This window comes from Zea mays, chromosome 4, assembly GCF_902167145.1.
Source record: "Zea mays cultivar B73 chromosome 4, Zm-B73-REFERENCE-NAM-5.0, whole genome shotgun sequence".
NCBI classification, from domain to species: domain Eukaryota; kingdom Viridiplantae; phylum Streptophyta; class Magnoliopsida; order Poales; family Poaceae; genus Zea; species Zea mays.
In genome coordinates, this window is record NC_050099.1 from 180287907 (window position 1) to 180305426 (window position 17520).

General features: G+C 51.9%; 1 protein-coding gene and 1 pseudogene across 2 annotated transcripts; one reads left to right on the forward strand and one right to left on the reverse strand.

The window, feature by feature from the left end:
* The first annotated feature begins 1192 nt into the window (after positions 1–1192).
* Positions 1193–5934, forward strand: LOC100274249 (uncharacterized). Of its 2 annotated transcripts, none has more exons than XR_564933.3 (12): positions 1193–1680; positions 2224–2492; positions 2568–2782; positions 3142–3165; positions 3257–3437; positions 3547–3766; positions 3847–3982; positions 4072–4091; positions 4197–4342; positions 4917–4960; positions 5252–5473; positions 5620–5934. XR_564933.3 is itself a non-coding variant. In NM_001148615.1 (12 exons), the coding sequence occupies exons 1-12, from the start codon at positions 1469–1471 to the stop codon at positions 5710–5712; spliced, it is 1623 nt and encodes a 540-aa protein (NP_001142087.1). In that variant the 5' UTR covers positions 1364–1468; the 3' UTR covers positions 5713–5922. The 2 variants fall into 2 exon arrangements, 1 of the variants encoding a protein (NP_001142087.1); NM_001148615.1 differs by having other exon boundaries at positions 1364–1680; positions 5411–5473; positions 5620–5922.
* A 368-nt stretch (positions 5935–6302) lies between these two features.
* Positions 6303–9881, reverse strand: LOC103655719 (glutamate receptor 2.8-like; annotated as a pseudogene).
* Positions 9882–17520: the final 7639 nt, after the last annotated feature.

The following is a 17520-nucleotide window of genomic DNA, read 5'->3' on the forward strand; positions in this document are numbered from 1 at the left end:
TGATGCCTGAATTTAGCTATCACTCCATATTTTGATCCATCTTTTTTATAAGTTTGAATTCATGTGACTTATTTTAGAAACTTGAGCTCACAAACTTTCTCTTATTTGGTCTCTGTATGGTGGAATTATGTCATTTTATAATCTATGTTCGTTCAGTCAGTCGTTGTGAACTCTCTTCTAATCGCTCACTTCATTGGCCGTGTTATACCATGATATATTGCATGGAGTAAACAATAACATCGGTTAATCAAATCAAAAAATATTACACGGAGAGCAGAGACAATCAATAAAAAAATTTAAAAAAATATTTGGTAAATAGTTTACGTGAGTATTGTTGTAAGTCGTTGCAACGTACGAGTAACCGACTAGTAGGGATGTATATATAGCTGTCCTCATCAAGCACCAGCCAACAGCAAGCCAGCGCATCCCCGGAACTTGCCAAAGCTTTACCACCATGTACAGCACAACACAACCACGTAGAGCCGCCGACCCAATCACAGATAGAGCAAAATGGCCGCGACCCGACCACTCCCCACGCTCTCTGCGTCTCTGCCGGTACGTTACGTTAGGCGGCGCCACGTGCTCCCGTGGCCCACACCCGGTGAGAGTGAGACGACAGTACGACACACGGGAGTATAGATAGAGATGGCAATGGGGCCCTGATCCCCGATTCCCCACGGGGAATTCCTCCATTAGGGGATGGGGATGGGGAAGGTTCTCCCCCCGCGGGGATGTAAACGGGGAAAAATCCTCCCTTGATGGGTAAACGGGGACGGGGATGGGGAAACATTCCCCATCCCCATTCCCCGCGGGGACCCGTTAAACTTATATATGGTGATGTTTTCATGTAATATATAATAATAAAAATAAATAATTACATTATTAAGAGATAACTCATTGTACAAATATGTTATTTTGATGTACACATAATGAGTTCTAACATCTGACAATGTATACAAGTGACAATGTTTTATATTAATAACGAAGAAAGTATGTCATAATTATAATTTAAGCGGGGACGGGGATCCCCGATGGGGATTTATCCCCGCGGGGAACGGGGATGGGGAAGAAATGCCCCCCGCAAGAGTTCGTGGGGATTCCCGCGGGGAAATTTTTTTGTCGCGGGGACGGGTACGGGGAGCCAAAACCCGATGGGGATTTCCCCGTTGCCATCCCTAAGTATAGACGATGGCCGGGTGGCGTCCCTCGTGGCCCACCCCACCTCCTTCCGAGCTCCGAGGAGCGATCGGCAGGGCGCGCCTCTGGCCGCTTTGTCGCGACGCGCGTTCGCTCCAATCCTGTCGCGGCCATTAAAAGCCTTCCCGGCTTTCCCGCTCAGCTCGTCTCTTCCAGAAACGTACCTCGTCATCTCTTCGCCTTCGCTACGCAATTCCGATCCACGCTGCGGGCCACTTGTGACGACTGGCGGAACCCGCGAGAAACAGAGGCGGGCGAGCGGCGATCGGAGATGGCGCCGGAGAAGCCCCGGAAGGAACAGGAGGAGGAGTTGATGCTGGAGGATGGAGGCATCGAGGAGAGCCCGCGCCGCAGCTTCGAGGACTGCGGCGACTCCGAGGAGGACCGCGGGGAGGGCGATGACGAGGAGGAGCGGGACAGCGACCGCGACGGCGTCGGTTCGACGCGCTCCTTCCTGCCCCAAAAGTGGCCGCAGAGCTACAGGTGCGTGCGTTGTTCCCATTCGTTGCTCGGACGTCGCTTACGTACGCGACCATTTTTTTACTGCTCTGTTTATTACGGAGGAATCAATTATTATCAGCGCTCTGTTCTGTTTACCACTAGTATTTATTTTATTATTAGTACGTATTTGTTACCGGTAGACTGTTTTTTTTAGGATATTACCGGTAGACTGTTGTCTGTAGTACTGTTTTACAAGTCCTGTGCGTAGAGGTCCGCTCTGTTATAATTCTAAATAGAAAGCGATCAAAACTCAATATAAGTAAGCCAATCAAAAAATGGCGTCGATCGTTGAGTCTTTAAATTGTTTTTTTTTTATAAAAAAAATATCTGTTCTAAATCCTCTGTTTTAGATTTTATTGACCGAGGCTGTGTTCATGCTGAGATCCCACGATTTCTGTATCTGCAAGTATCCAGTGGTGGTCATACTTAATTAATGAGCACCGGTCGTAATGCTACAAGTTGAATGTATTCGTGGATCGGCATGTATAGATAATGTGATCATGATATATATGCACTATTTTGCAGGGAAACAACTGACACCTACACAATCGCTGCATCACCGAGCTTTGGTTACTTAGGTTCTTCTACAAGCAAATACTCGCTCCTCGACCTTGGTCGCAGTATTCTGGGCTCTGACCTGAAGTCACCTCTAATATCGGCCAAGGCTGATTCTGTCAGAAACTTGCCGAAAACCCTTGGTTCAATGAGAGATGGGAGAGTCTCGTTTCAATTGCAACACACGGGAGAAATCTACATTAGTCAAGGGTGCAATGTGACGCAAACAGTCTTCAACGGTACCATCATTTGAAATACACTTACTTGCTCTATCGAACATGTTTGATACATATTTCTTTTTCGTTATTTGGCAGGGATTAATGTGCTTGCTGGTGTTGGCCTTCTTTCCACTCCGTTTACAATTCATGAAGCTGGATGGACTGGCCTTGCAGTTCTAGCATGCTTTGCGATTGTTTGCTGTTATACTGGAATTCTTCTAAAACATTGTTTTGAGAGCAAAGATGGTATCTCAAGTTATCCAGACATTGGAGAGGCTGCATTTGGAAGAATTGGCCGTGTGTTGATATCTGTAAGTTTTGGTACCTTTAGATGAAAGGAGTATCTTTTAGGACTATCTTTGAAGTGTATGTAGAGATGTCTGTGCACCTAACAAACACAATACCTAGAAGCAACTATTGATAATTTTTTCCCTCATACACGCTTTCAATCTGCACCTAACCTTGATCACTTCCGTATCTGAATGTTTACAATTTGGCAAAGATAGACACCTACTCAAACTCTTTACTCCCATTTTTTTTGGGAAATGCTTGGCACCTCAAGGCTAGAAAAGTTTGCATCCCTCTTTGTTTTTTATTCATGCATGAAATGTTTTCTAAACCTTTTGATTTATATGAAAGAAAAAACTCACTGATGATTTTTTTTGTGCAGATTATTTTGTATACCGAGCTATATGTAAGTACCTTCCATAATTTGCCGTTTAGTGTTTTATAGAAATAAAACATAGGACTAAGTTTCCTTTTATCATGTCATTTATTGCATGCAGTCATACTGTGTGGAATTCATCATTTTGGAGGGTGATAACCTCACATCAATTTTTCCTAAAGCTGGTTTTGATTGGCTTGGGATTCATGTTGATGGAAAACATTTTTTCGGAGTGTTAACTGCTATTTTAGTCTTGCCAACAGTATGGCTGCGAGATCTTCGAGTACTCTCGTACCTTTCAGGTCTGACTGCTGATAATTTGTTTATTTATTTTTTGTACAGTATTATTAGTATTACTAAAATAAGGATCAAGTGACTCTGCATAGTTTAAACTAATTATTATGCATGCAGCGGGTGGTGTGATTGCAACTCTTCTCGTATTCCTGTCCGTTGGTTTAGTCGGTGTTACCGATGGTATAGGCTTCCATTCAACTGGGAAGGCAGTAAACTGGAGTGGCATGCCTTTTGCCATTGGTATTTATGGATTTTGCTACTCCGGGCATTCGGTATTTCCAAATATCTACCAGTCAATGTCCGATAGATCTAAGTTCCCTAAGGCACTGTTCATATGGTATGTTTGGCCTGATTTCTGTTTCATTTTGCCTTGTTACCAAATAATGATTTTTCTCAAGGTGTGATGGTATTTTGCAGTTTCGCAATTTGCACAGCAATATATGGCTCTTTTGCTGTCATTGGCTTTCTCATGTTTGGAAAGAACACTTTATCACAAATCACTTTAAACCTTCCAAAGCATTCGTTTGCCTCAGAAGTTGCACTATGGACCACGGTAACAACTGCATCACCTAAGTTTACTTTCTCAAACTCCAGAAATAATTTCTTTATATTACTCAGTAAGGTTTTTATGTGTGTTTTCAGGTGATCAACCCTTTCACCAAGTATCCTTTTCATCAAAACCTCGGAATTTCAGTTTTCTAAGATATTGTTTTGATTTTATTTGTTCTAACTCTCTTTGGAATTCCTTCATCCTTAATTATAACCAGATTTGCCTTGTTGTTAAACCCATTAGCTCGGAGTTTAGAAGAGTTGCGTCCTGAAGGTTTTATGAACGAAACATCATGCGCTATTATACTGAGGACTGCCCTTCTTGCATCAACTGTATGCATTGCCTTTCTTCTGCCGTTCTTTGGTAAGCACGCACCTTTTTTGCTCTTTTCGGAAACCTGGCAGGAGCTCTGCCTCTCAGTTAAGGAAGCAAAGAGATTTAAGTACAGGGTCGCCCGTAATGATCTCACCCCTTGGGGATCTGGTTGTAAAAGGCTAAGCCGTGTTACTAAAGACCCTAGTGCACACATCAATGCCCTCTTTGGCTTTCAAGGCCACTTGGCGAGTGTCCATGGCCACGTTTCGAAAGATCCCTTTGTTTCTTTTCTTTCAAATGTTACACATTGCGAATATCACCACGCCCTTGAAGTGCCGTCGTCACTGTCATGGAACTGTGGCTGCCACTTCTTCGCACCAGGCTCTTATTTCAGCATTCACCCATTTTCTGAATTGGGAATCCCACATCATTATCTACTTCTGCTTTCGCGTTAATGTATAAAGATTTTTTACAAGTACAGTATAAATTAAAGTAGTTGTTGCTTTCTTCTGCATACTTTAGTCTTAATTCAACATAAGTATCTTCTATTCTTCAAGTGGCAACTCAGTTTACTTTCTTGACTGAACCTCAGCATTTCTGAACTATCTGCTTTGTGTTTCAGGTCTTGTGATGTCTCTCATTGGATCTCTTCTTAGTATACTTGTGGTAAGTCATCTCTTTTTTTTCGTTTAACTTGTCCTATTACTGTACTACTAAGCTGTGTTATGAGTACGTACGAAGTGGCAAGCTTGTTGAGATAAAGGTTGCTATGCTGGAATTACATGAACAGTATTGGCACTTTCTCTTCATCTCTAAATTTCCTAACTTGCATATACAGCGTACTTGTGAAAACATGAAACGTTTCATCACGATAAATAGTAGTTTTTTTTCTAGCGCAAGAGAAATAATAGCATTATTTCGTTTCCTGACGTACGATGCATTGTTTGATTATTACAGTTCACAGCCGCGTACAGAGCTATATGACAGGACTTTCTGATATGCAATGCGTTGTTATTTCGTTTGTGGCCTAAGAAAGAGGAAGCATGGATGATAGATTAATCGTATTTTATTATGCAATGCGATTAATTAACGAATGTATACTTCCCATAATCACAGGCAGTCATAATGCCACCCTTGTGTTTCCTGAAGATCGCGCAGAACAAAGCAACTTGTGCACAGGTAAATGATCGTCAAATTGCAGCTATCACAAAATGAAATTTCGTGTACATCCTCTGATGCTACTGCCTGGTGGAAACTTTGTCTATGGCGGCAATTTGCAACCTTTTGGTCGCTGATATGGTTTACTTCTCGATCTCCAATTTCAGGTAATCGCAAGCATTTGTATCGTAATGTTGGGCGTCATCAGTGCTGCCCTGGGGACATACTCCTCCGTGAAAAAGATTGTAGAAAACTACTAAGCTCTTCGACAATAATTGCCTGCCTGCACCAGACTCCACGTATGGAACTCGAAATGGTCAGGTTTTACTGTACGACCAAATTTTTACTAGAACTACCGGATTTCCTGTACATTATTGCTGCTGTTATTATTCGGACCACACTAGCCTACTAAAAAGGAACACTTCCAATAATGTAATCTTGCGCACCTTTACCTGAGTTCTTTATCATTTAGTTGTACTGTAGCAAGTTCCTGTGCTGCCGATTGTTCCTAGGATAAGCTTCTGCCTTTTACAGTTGAGGCATCTATATATACGGCGACGACTACTGTACAATCAGAGTACACCTTATGTACAGTCAGGATCAGCTAGCACTATATTCTTAGAACTTGGTCGAGTGCAGCGAGGATGCATGTTCGTTGGCCTTTTATGGTGCCACCATGGTCGAAGCCATAGCCTGAGCATGATAATGGCGCCATGCACTGTTGTCTTGTATCATATGCGCTGTTCTATCTCAAGTTCTTTTTGAAGGAAGCAGGCTTGATTTGTTTGTAGTGTGACGTTCTGTGTGTCAATGCAAAAGAATAATCTGGTGAAAAACACCGTGTCCTAGATGTTTCATCTCTTTTTTTTCTTTGCTCAATTTGCTAGTCAATTAACCATATCATCGAACTGAACATGTATTGGCTTCGGATTGGAACGCATACATACATTCTCCTAATGTTGCACGCAGGACAGAATGTTACACAGTTACAAGTAGTGCAAATGTCAGCACTTCGCTGAGCTGATTGTATGTACACTATCCTAATGATGCACGCAAGACAAACTGGCTTGGCTTTAGGCATGCCAGGGAGCAATTTCCCTGCAATGTACATTTAAGAGGGCGTCGATCTTGGCATCTCCACCGACACAGAGTGTGGCGCCTCCTGCATCCTCTGCTCGAACGAGGTCCCGAACTCTGACGCCGGGGACGAGCCGGCGTTCATCGTCTCCGACGGGGTGGAGGTGCCGAACCTGAGAGGGCTCATGCCCATTGCTACGGCTTCCTCCTCGATTGCCGCCTGCACCGACCCGTTTCCGCCACGGCCATACCTGACGGACTCCGCCCACCTCTGAGTCTGGTTCCCACCATCCCTGACGGAGTCGTGGTCCCCCGTTCTGAACGTGGCGCACTTGAGGTCCTTCTGGTCGAAGTGCCGCAGCCACGCGCGCAGCCGGCGCACCGACGACGAGCTCCCCGAGCCTTCCTCCTCCGGCTCTGGCCGGACCTCGCCGCGCTCCTGGTAAATGAAGGTGGCGAGGTAGACGAGCAGCATGAGGCTGGACACGACGCCGGTGATGAGGAACAGACCGCCGAAGCTCCGGAAGCTGAGGTTGGAGGAGCCGAGGGCGGCGGCGCCCTGGCTCGGGCACGCTCCCGGCTCGCCGAACCACTTCTTTTCGATCTGCGCCATCTTCTCGCCTTCCGCCAGCGTCAGAAGCACCCGTGACACGTCCGGCGTCAGCGGGCTGCCTATCGGGAAGACGAACCCGAAGCCGTCGGTCTTGTAGACCGGCCCAAACATGGTGTAGCCGTCGCAGTACTGCGACAAGAAGAGCTTCAGGTACGGGATCTCGTCGAACACGGCGGCGACCCCGCCGTTGGCCGGCCCCTTGGACAGCGCGTCGGCGTACTCCCCCGCCGTGCTGTAGCTCCTCATCTTGGCCTCGTGGAAGCCTAGTTTCTTGAGCGAATTCTTGATGAAGGAGCCCTCCTGGTACCCGATGTAGGCGCCGGTCCGTTGGAGCTCTCTCACGTCGGTCACCGCCGGCTGGAGCTTCTGCACTGTCAGCATCGACGTCAGGCTCGCCGTGTAGCTCGACGTCAGGATCAGGACGACGAACACCCAGATGATCACCACGAACCTCGACAGGTTGCTCTCCAGCTTCTCCTCTGCGGAACGCAAGCTCAATCTTTCAGCTCCAGCCATCGAGATCGTCCAAGAAAGAAACTAACTCAACTTATCGGTGCTGATGACAGAAGAAGATTCGCGCGCGCGTACTGTGCGAGAAGACGAGGGTGGAGAAGGCGAAGTAGAAGATGAGGCCGAACTGCTGCCACGGCGTGCCGCGGAACTCGGGTTGATCCTGTGCTCGATCGCCCATACCACGAATCCGGTGAAGCAGAAGAAGGCGAGGCTGGCGAGCCACAGGCTGGTGGTGAGCGGCCGCAGGAAGATCCACATGCTCGTGCTCGTTTCCGTGCGCACCGCCACCACCATCGACCACCCCGAGTCCGTGAACGGCATGCTGAAGTCCGCGCTGCCCATCCTGCTCGCCGTGATTGTCACGTCGCCGACGACGATGTCGGCTATCTGCAGTCATCATTGGTGGTCAGCACACATACACACCCTACCCTACCTACGTGCTCTCTCTGTCTCTCATGCTTGGTGTGTACTGACCTGTCTCGGCACCAGCGACACGAGGCTGTCGTAGGAACTGGAGCTGTAGGGGAACGGCACGTACTCGTAGCTCACCGGATATGGCATCTTGCTCATGACCGCGTCGAACACCTCGATGCAGTAGCCTGTGACGTTTGCATGTCCTCCCGTCGTCGACTCACCGGCGACGTCGACGAACTCCTTGAACCCATGCTTCACCGGCACGGCGACGCGAAGCTTACGTCCGTTGGGCGACACGACCCAACCTCTCGGGACGGACGTGGAATCGCCTGGCCAAAGGATTTTCTTCAGCCCTTTTTTGGCGGCTTCGGCCCCCAGAGTCTGCGTGATCCCAGCCTCTGGCGTCCAGAACCCAACCGCCCTCGAGCTTTTCCCGACGATGTTGACGAACTCGTACGCCGGCGGCTGCAGCTGCCCGTCGACGAGGGTGAAGTTACCGGCGAGACCGCGGAAGGTCGTCTCGCGCACCGCCTTGAGGAGCGCCGCTCCGGTCGCCGACACGCGGAGCCGGTCCAGGTCTGTGACCCCCGCGCTCTGCTGCGATGTCTGAAACGTCGGGCTGGAGACACCGGCCGCCGCCGCGATCGCCCACGCCGTGTCGTACGACCAGAGCATCACGACGGTCGGGTCGTGCGGGTAGATGTCGGCGCTCGGGTGCTCCCGCCGGAGCCTCGCCCTGAACCGTGCGGAGAAGTTGCTCACCCGCTCCGTCACCCGCACGAACGGGCGGAGGCTGACGACCCCGTCCATGGCGCCGATGTCGTCCGGGCCCAGCGCGTCCACGACGCCGCCGACGCCGTCGGTGGCGACCCACGCGTAGTCCTCCGTCATCATCCCCGCGCGCCTCGCCCGGCGGAAGAGCCGCGCGGCGGGAAGGGCGCTCATGTGCACGACGAAGACGCGCGTCGGCATCGCCTTGAGGCCGTAGAGCACCGCGTCGACGCGGTCGTCGTCCGCGCCGCTCGGCACGGCGGCGCGGCCTGCGATCCTGGCGCCGACGCCCTGAAGGGCGCCGGCCAGCGCGGGGAGGATTCCGGACCCGTAGGGCGAGTCCTCATAGACGACGGCCGCCGCGTGCCAGCCGAGCGCGGCGAGCGCCGCGGCGACGGGCGCGGCCTGGTAGGAGTCGTTGGCCGCGGTGCGCACGAAGAAGGGCGTCTGTGAAGGGGAGAGCACCGGCGAGGTGGCCGAGGAGGAGAGCACGGGCACGTGGGTCCGGTTGCCGAGGTACGCGACGAACTCGGCCTCCGCCGACGTCTGCGGGCCGATGATGGCCTGCACCTGCTCGTTCTTGATCAGGTCCACCGCTGCAAACAAACCAAAAAAAACGAAACAAAAGCTTTCTGTTCAGGAGTCGCTAATGGTTATGGAGCAGAAGCCCATAAACATCTCGGCCGAAAACATAATCTGGCCCCTAGATCATCATCAAGGCGTTGAGGGGAAAAAAGAAAAAGATTTGGTTCGGCATCTCTGCAATTGCAGAACGCAAACCTAACCCATCCAGTTGGTCCCTGACTCCCTTCCCTAGACAACGACGACAACAACAAAAAATAAAAAAATGCTTATATATGTTGATGATCAGATTAGTAGTTCATCGAAGTTTTCCGTTGTTATTTGGAATCACTGTCGCTATCAGAGTATAGGCGGATCTCTGGCACCTCACCTGCTCCCGTACTTGGATTGGACTGAAGTCGTCTGTGCAGTGCGTGAATGTTTGAAGGTTTGGACAGTGACTCACTCGCTGGAGTCAGTCTGGACCATGTCGCTCGCTTGCCTCGGTGACGGACTGACGGCGACGGAACAGCAGGACAGGAGCTAGCTAGACATGCGTGGAGGTGCATGCACTAGCTAGTCCTGCCAAGTCGGTCTGTCTGACTGTCTCTAACAGTATAATACAATAAAACAAAAGAAAAACTTATCGCGTCGACGGCCGGCTGACACGTATGGAGTATCTTGTGATCGAAATCTACTTGCGTTTATTTATTTTTTTGTTTGTTTGTCCTAACTGCTAAGGGAAGACGACCATGGCATGGATCGAGTAGTTGGGCCGGTCAGCTAGACGACCCTCGCGCTGTACGTACGTGTACGTACGTACAAGCACACACCCATCAAAGCTCGAAAGCAACTGGATAGCCGATTACAACTTCCGAGACGGCGGCGCTCGCTCGCACGCAGCGCCTATATATGTCTTACCGGCGGAAGCGGCGCCGACGACGTCCCCGGCGGAGTCCCGGAAGCTGAGCACGACCCTGGTCCTGGACGCGGCGGGCCGCGCGGCGTAGTAGTCCCCCACGGCCATCTCAATGCCCACCTTCCGCCGCTGCCCGACCGCCGACGTCAGGTTGAGGATGACGCCCACGCGCACCGGCGCCGGCTGCGCCTGCGCCTGCGCCGCGCCCACCGGCAGGCTCGCCTGGCACCAGCACCAGGCCAGCAGCGCGGCCGCCAGAACGAGCCCCCCGCGGCGGCGGAGGGAGGAGGAGGAGGATGAGGGCGAGTGGTGGCGCAGCAGCCTCCGTCCCATTTCAACTTACTACTTACTGCTCAGCAGCCGCGGCGGCTAGCGAGCGCCGCAGCGGGGGCTTTTATGCGCGACGTTTCTAACTCCATTTTTGGAAAACTATACCAGCGCAGCGCTGACTCTCCTCCTGCGCGCGCGAGGCTGCCTTGAGTTGACTCCCCGTACGTGCGGCGTGGGCCACGCGAGAAACTCATGGGACGTGTGGTCGTGACACGGGCGCGTCACGGTGGCAGCGATCGAGCGCCGCATGCATGCATGCATGGAACGAGCGGGACAGGGCCGCGCGGGGGAGACGAAGGCAGCCGATGGGAATCGGGAGTCGTCGTCACGTCGGTGTCGGATTCGCAAGAGCGGAGCGGCGGCGTCGAGTCGAGACCATGGAACGGGTCCAAGAAAACCCCACGGCCACGAGAAAAATGATTAAAATTCTCATTTATCGGTTAGTTTGGAAAACTTAAATCCTCCTTGAGATAGTCGAAAATTGAGGGGGGAAATAGCTTACTTTTTCTCTCAATCCCCGAGTTAATTTGGCATGTGTATCCCGTAATAAAGTTTACACATGTTGTTATACAAGATGGGGGTGATTAGCTCTCAAGTGTGCAGAGTATTCCGCCGCCTGTCACGGACGAACAACTACTAACTATAGTACAGTACACGTTTCTCCTCTGAAACTACTGCAAAGGGGGAGGGCCGGGAGGCGCGCCAACCACCAAACATGGACCGACAGGCAACGCTCGGATTGGACTGGAAATCTTGTCCTCAAGAGTCAAGAGGAATAGATGACTTTCGTCGTCCTCAATCCTCATTGCTCGGTGGGGAAAAAGTCACAAGAGCAGAGAGAATCTAGATCGTCTAAGTCCATATCAAAAACTATGTATCTAGAAAAACTAGATCGTCTTAATGGGTATTTGTTTGGGATTATAATTCAACAACTTTTGAATATAACTGTTAGGAAAACCTGGGGTAGTATTGGTTTGCCAGAGTTGGGTGACAGCGCGAATACATGTATTATTCTTATGTGATAAGCTGAGAGAGCAGACCAACCTAATGCACTTCGATCTCCTGCACAGGATTGGTGTTCTGGTCTGGTTGGTTGGCGGGCATCAGAAGTAGTAGTACCAGACGAGCTCGCGCTATCTCAGATTTGCACAGAGGGCAAAGCGCATTTATCTTGAGCCATTTATCAACACATTCCTTGTGGAAAACAGTGTGCAGATGGAAGTTCACGGAGCTCATCATTCTGCGCATACTTTGCAATACAAATGCAGCATACCTGCAACACCAAAAGAGTAATAAGAAAACAAATAAGTGGAGGTGATTAAAAGAACTCCTAAAAATTTAAGATAGGCGTGCAGCGTCTTCAGCAGAAAGTGATCGCTCCTTGTTAGTCCCTGCAGCCACTATCCCTCCTCCTTGGCCTTCAGCTTCACTTCCTGAAGACAAAGCATTGATAGATTCTGAGGTAGCACCCCTTGTGTTGTTCGTATCTTCAGCAGAAAGCATTGAATTTATATGTCGGCAACAGGATGAAGGAGGTGGCATCCCATCCATTGAAGAACAGTTCACATTTTACCTGTACAGGTTCGGTGCATCAGCAGCACAAGAACTGCCACCGAATATCCACACGTTCCCAACAACAAACCAGGCGGCAAAGGAATAGTCCAGAGCCATCTTGATGTGGTCAAACAGCGCATTAATCCTGCAGATTGTTAGGATTTATAGGCTAGAACCAATTGAGAAATTCAATTAAATCCCAGGAAAATCTCAAAAGCCCATATATGTGTATGGCTAGTGAATGGTGGAACCAATAATACCATATTGCTAGTCTAAGTGGAGTGAAACTAGTTTAAATATGGATGCCACACTCACTCACCAAGTCATGGATGAGAGGAGAGAGTGTGGAGAGCCACATGCGCGCGCTCGCTCGCCTCGCTGTTTGGGCGGGGCACGAGCGCACGACATACACGTCAATAGTCCGCCGAAATCCGGCCCCTCGCCTTACGGGGCGCGGCTTCCTTTTGCCGTTTTAATTTTTTGGTTGCTTGGCTGTTAAGTTCAGAATCCTAACCGATCGCTATAAAATCTAAATTGAACGCGAGATTTCGCGTGCAGATCGGATCGAAGATAGCTATCTGTTCGCGGACTCCGACCTATAAAAGGCGTCTGGCAGCCAGCATCCAGATCATCCCAGTTTTCGCTTTCGCCTCTGTTCACAGATGCGTCGCCTTCATTTCTCTGCATCCCGACCGCCGACGTGCATCTGCGATCGGGAGAGCAGGTCTCCGGAACCCTTCACCTTCGAGATCCTGCACCGGGAGAGGGCGAATAAGGTTTTTGGGAAGCGTCCTCACGCGACTGCTCGTGATCTTCGACGTCGTCGAGCCTGCCGATTCCGGCCCGCGCCATCTATCAGTATTTCTGATCAGTACGCATCATATGATTTGATTTTTTTTTATTTCCGTTTTTCTAATTTGATCATGATTTATATTCGGAATTTAACATGTAAATTGTCTAATTATTCAACACAGATAGCACAGCGCATTCATCTTTAATGCATAGTCATTTTGCACCACGAACCAAAAAAAGTGACAGTTAATCATATTCCCATGTAAATATCGATCCATTTTTTAAGAAAAAAAAGAAGGCAGGAGTACCTAGGGTTAGCAAGCACAGCATTTCGTGCAGCATTCCTACGGCGTTCTGATGCACTTGAAGCTTGAATGGCTTCATTTGAGTTGTTCTGATGCACTTGAAGCTCGAATGGCTTCATTTCTAAGCCGTGTGGCGACCAGGACGGCAGCTCGTCTTTGGGATGACCCATGGGGAATCAGGTCTTGGGAGCCTGGGAGGATGCCTTCGGGTCTCCGCAAAGCAAGAATCCGTCGGATAGATGGGCCAGGCCGGCGATGCGAGCTCAGTGTTTTTTCTTGGCCTGTATAGAGAGAGTGGGAGGGAGGAAGAGACACACCGAACTCAAAAAATACTCTTTCCAGACTAAGGCTTTATTTGAATATAAAGTTAATAGGGATTAAAACGGTCGGAAACGGTATTTATTCAGTAATCAGTTTTTTTCGTTTGGTCGAAAACGGTATTTATTCAGTAATCAGTTTTTGTTGTCGTTTTTCTTTGATTGCGAATAAATAGGATATATAATGCACTATACAAATTTGTATTCTTGTTTTGTCGGGGACCATAATTAGGGGTACCCTCAAGGCTCCTAATTCTCAGCTGGTAACCCCCATCAGCATAAAGCTGCAAAGGCCTGATGGGTGCGATTAAGTCAGGGATCAGTCCATACGAGGGACTCGATCACGCCTCGCCCGAGCCTAGCCTCGGACAAGGGCAGCCACCCCGGAGGATCTCCATCTCGCCCGAGGCCCCCCTCCAGCGGCGAACGTGTTCCCGGCTCGCCCGAGGCCCTGTCTTCGCCAAGAAGCAACCCTGACCAAATCACCGCACCGACCGACCAAGTCGCAGGAGCATTTAATGCAAAGGTGGCCTGACACCTTTATCCTGACGCGCGCGCCCCAGCCGACAGAGCCGAAGTGACCGCCGTCACTTCGCCGCTCCACTGACCGGCCTGACAAAAAGACAGCGCCGCCTGCGCCGCTCCGACTGTGGTGCCACTCGACAGAGTGAGGCTGACAGGTAGTCAGGCCCGGTCGAAGGCACCATAGGAAGCTCCGCTTCGCCCGACCCAGGGCTCGGACTCGGGCTAAGTCCCGGAAGACGGCGAACTTCGCTCCGCCCGACCCAGGGCTCGGACCCGGGCTAAGTCCCGGAAGACGGCGAACTCCGCTCCGCCCGACCCAGGGCTCGTACTCGGGCTAAGTCCCGGAAGACGGCGAACTCCGCCCGACCCAAGGCTCGGACTCGGGCTAAGTCCCGGAAGACGGCGAACTCCGCTCCGCCCGACCCAGGGCTCGGACTTGGGCTCAGCCCCAGAAGACGACGAACTCCGCACCGCCCGACCCAGGGCTCGGACTCGGGCTAAGTCCCGGAAGACGGCGAACTCCGCTCCGCCCGACCCAGGGCTCGGACTTGGGCTCAGCCCCAGAAGACGACGAACTCCGCACCGCCCGACCCAGGGCTCGGACTTGGGCTCAGCCCCAGAAGACGACGAACTCCGCTCCGCCCGACCCCAGGGCTCGGACTACGCCCCGACCTCAGCCGACAGTCTCCGCCTCGCCCGACCCAGGGGCTCAGACTCGACCTCGGCCACGGAAGACAGACTCGACCTCGGCTTCGGAGGAGCTTCCACATCTCCCAACCTAGGGCGCAGACCAGCCACGACAACAGGAGGCGCCATCATCACCCTACCCCGAGCTGACTCGGGCCGCAGGGAACAAGACCGGCGTCCCATCTGGCTCGCTCCGCCAGATAGGCAATGATGGCGCCCCGCATACTCTGTGACGACGGCGACTCTCAGCCCCCTTACGGAAGCAAGAGGACGTAGGCAAGGACTCAATCGCTCCGACAGTTGTCCCTCCGTCAGGCTCCAGCACTCCTCCGACGGCCACGACATCACACCAGCAGGGTGCCAAAATCTCTCCGGCTGCCACGACGGCATGTACTTAGGGCGCTAGCTCTCCTCCGCTAGACACGTAGCACTCTGCTATACCCCCCCGTTGTACACCTGGATCCTCTCCTTACGCCTATAAAAGGAAGGACCAGGGCCCTCTTAGAGAGGGTTGGCCGCGCGGGGACAAGGACGAGACAGGCGCTCGCTTGAAGCCACTCGCTCCCTCTCCCGCGTGGACGCTTCTAACCCCCTACTGCAAGCGCACCCGACCTGGGCGCGGGACGAACACGAAGGCCGCGGGATTCCCACCTCTCTCACGTCGGTCTCCGGCCGCCTCGCTTTCCCCCCTTCGCGCTCGGCCTCGCGCTCGACCCATCTGGGCTGGGGCACGCGGCGACATTCACTCGTCGGCTCAGGGACCCCCCCGGTCTCGAAACGCTGACAGTTGGCGCGCCAGGTAGGGGCCTGCTGCGTGTTGACGAACAGCTTCCCGTCAAGCTCCAGATGGGCAGTCTCCAGCAACCTCTCCAACCCGGGACAGTGCTCCGTTTCGAGAGTCTTGAGTTCATGTCCCTCGACGGCAGCTACGACATGATACTCCTTCCACCGCCGTGCGACAACGACAATGGCGGCCGATAGCCCGCCCGCCGGCGGCGGAATCGACGACGTCTTCCCCGCATGGTGGAAGAACAACCTTCGAGCTCATCCCGCCCTCTTCCCCGCCGACGGAGGGGAAGGCGGGGCAACCAAGGCCAAGCGGAAGGCAGCGCCTCATCGACTGTCGAGCGAGTCGACGGCCCCAGCGCCCCAACGGGGGGCGCGTCGGGTATCGACTTCGCGCCTAAGACGAAGACGAGCGTCGTCTCCCCGCGACACGCCAATCCCGAGCAAGCGGACGACGCCAGCACGCTCGCGAAAAGCTTGCTGGACGTCACCCTCGTACCTGAGACGACGGTGCGGTCTGAAAGGGAATTAGGCTTACACCTAGTTCCTATATAATTTTGGTGGTTGAATTGCCCAACACAAATCTTTGGACTAACTGGTTTGCCCAAGTGTATAGATTATACAGGTGTAAAAGGTTCACACTCAGCCAATAAAAAGACCAAGTTTTGGATTCAATAAAGGAGCAAAGGGGCAACCGAGGGCACCCCTGGTCTGGCGCACCGGACTGTCCGGTGTGCCACCGGACAGTGAACAGTACCTGTCCGGTGCACCAGGGGACTCAGACTCCAACTCTTCACTCTCGGGAATTCTCGGAAGCCGGCGCGCTATAATTCACCGGACTGTCCGGTGTGCACCGGACATGTCCGGTGCTCCAAGGAAGCTCGGCCTCCTGAACTCGCCAGCCTCGGGTTCGCGTGGCAGCCGCTCCGCTATAATTCACCGGACTGTCCGGTGTACACCGGACTGTCCGGTGTGCCAGCGGAGCAACGGCTCCCTGCGGCGCCAACGGCTCCCTGCGGTGCATTAAATGCGCGCGCAGCGCGCGCAGAAGTCAGAATCGCCCATGTCGGTGCACCGGACATCAAACAGTACATGTCCGGTGTGCACCGGACACCCAGGCGGGCCCACAAGTCAGAAGCTCCAACGGCTAGAATCCAACGGCAGTGATGACGTGGCAGGGGCACCGGACTGTCCGGTGTGCACCGGACTGTCCGGTGCGCCATCGAGCAGACGCCTCCAGCCAACGGTCACTTTTGGTGGTTGGGGCTATAAATACCCCAACCACCCCACATTCATTGCCATCCAAGTTTTCCACTTCTCAACCACTTACAAGAGCTAGGCATTCAATTCTAGACACATTCAAAGAGATCAAATCCTCTCCAATTCCACTCAAGCCTTTAGTGACTAGCGAGAGAGATTTGCCGTGTTTCTTTTGAGCTCTTGCGCTTGGATCGCATTCTTTCTTTCTCTTTTGCTCTTGTGATCAACACTCAATTGTAACCAAGGCAAGAGGCACCGATTGTGTGGTGGCCCTTGCGGGGAAGTTTTGTTCCCGGTTGATTGAGAAGAAGGAAAGCTCACTCGGTCCGAGGGACCGTTTGAGAGAGGGAAGGGTTGAAAGAGACCCGGCCTTTGTGGCCTCCTCAACGGGGAGTAGGTTTGCAAGAACCGAACCTCGGTAAAACAAATCCACGTGTCACTCTCCTTATTTGCTTGCGATTTGTTTTGTGCCCTCTCTTGCGGACTCATTTATTATTACTAACGCTAACCCCGGCTTGTAGTTGTGATTATTTTTGTAAATTTCAGTTTCGCCCTATTCACCCCCCCCCCCTCTAGGCGACTATCAATTGGTATCAGAACCCGGTGCTTCATTAGAGCCTAACCGCTCGAAGTGATGTCGGGAG

What these genes read in the sequence shown, in the direction of transcription:
- LOC100274249 (NM_001148615.1), top strand. Translation starts at nt 1,469, where the DNA reads ATGGCGCCGGAGAAGCCCCGGAAGGAACAGGAGGAGGAGTTGATGCTG. An exon ending in TTTTGTATACCGAGCTATAT is followed by an intron (nt 3,166 to 3,256) that starts GTAAGTACCTTC and finishes TATTGCATGCAG; the next exon opens with TCATACTGTGTGGAATTCAT. An exon ending in GTGATCAACCCTTTCACCAA is followed by an intron (nt 4,092 to 4,196) that starts GTATCCTTTTCA and finishes AATTATAACCAG; the next exon opens with ATTTGCCTTGTTGTTAAACC.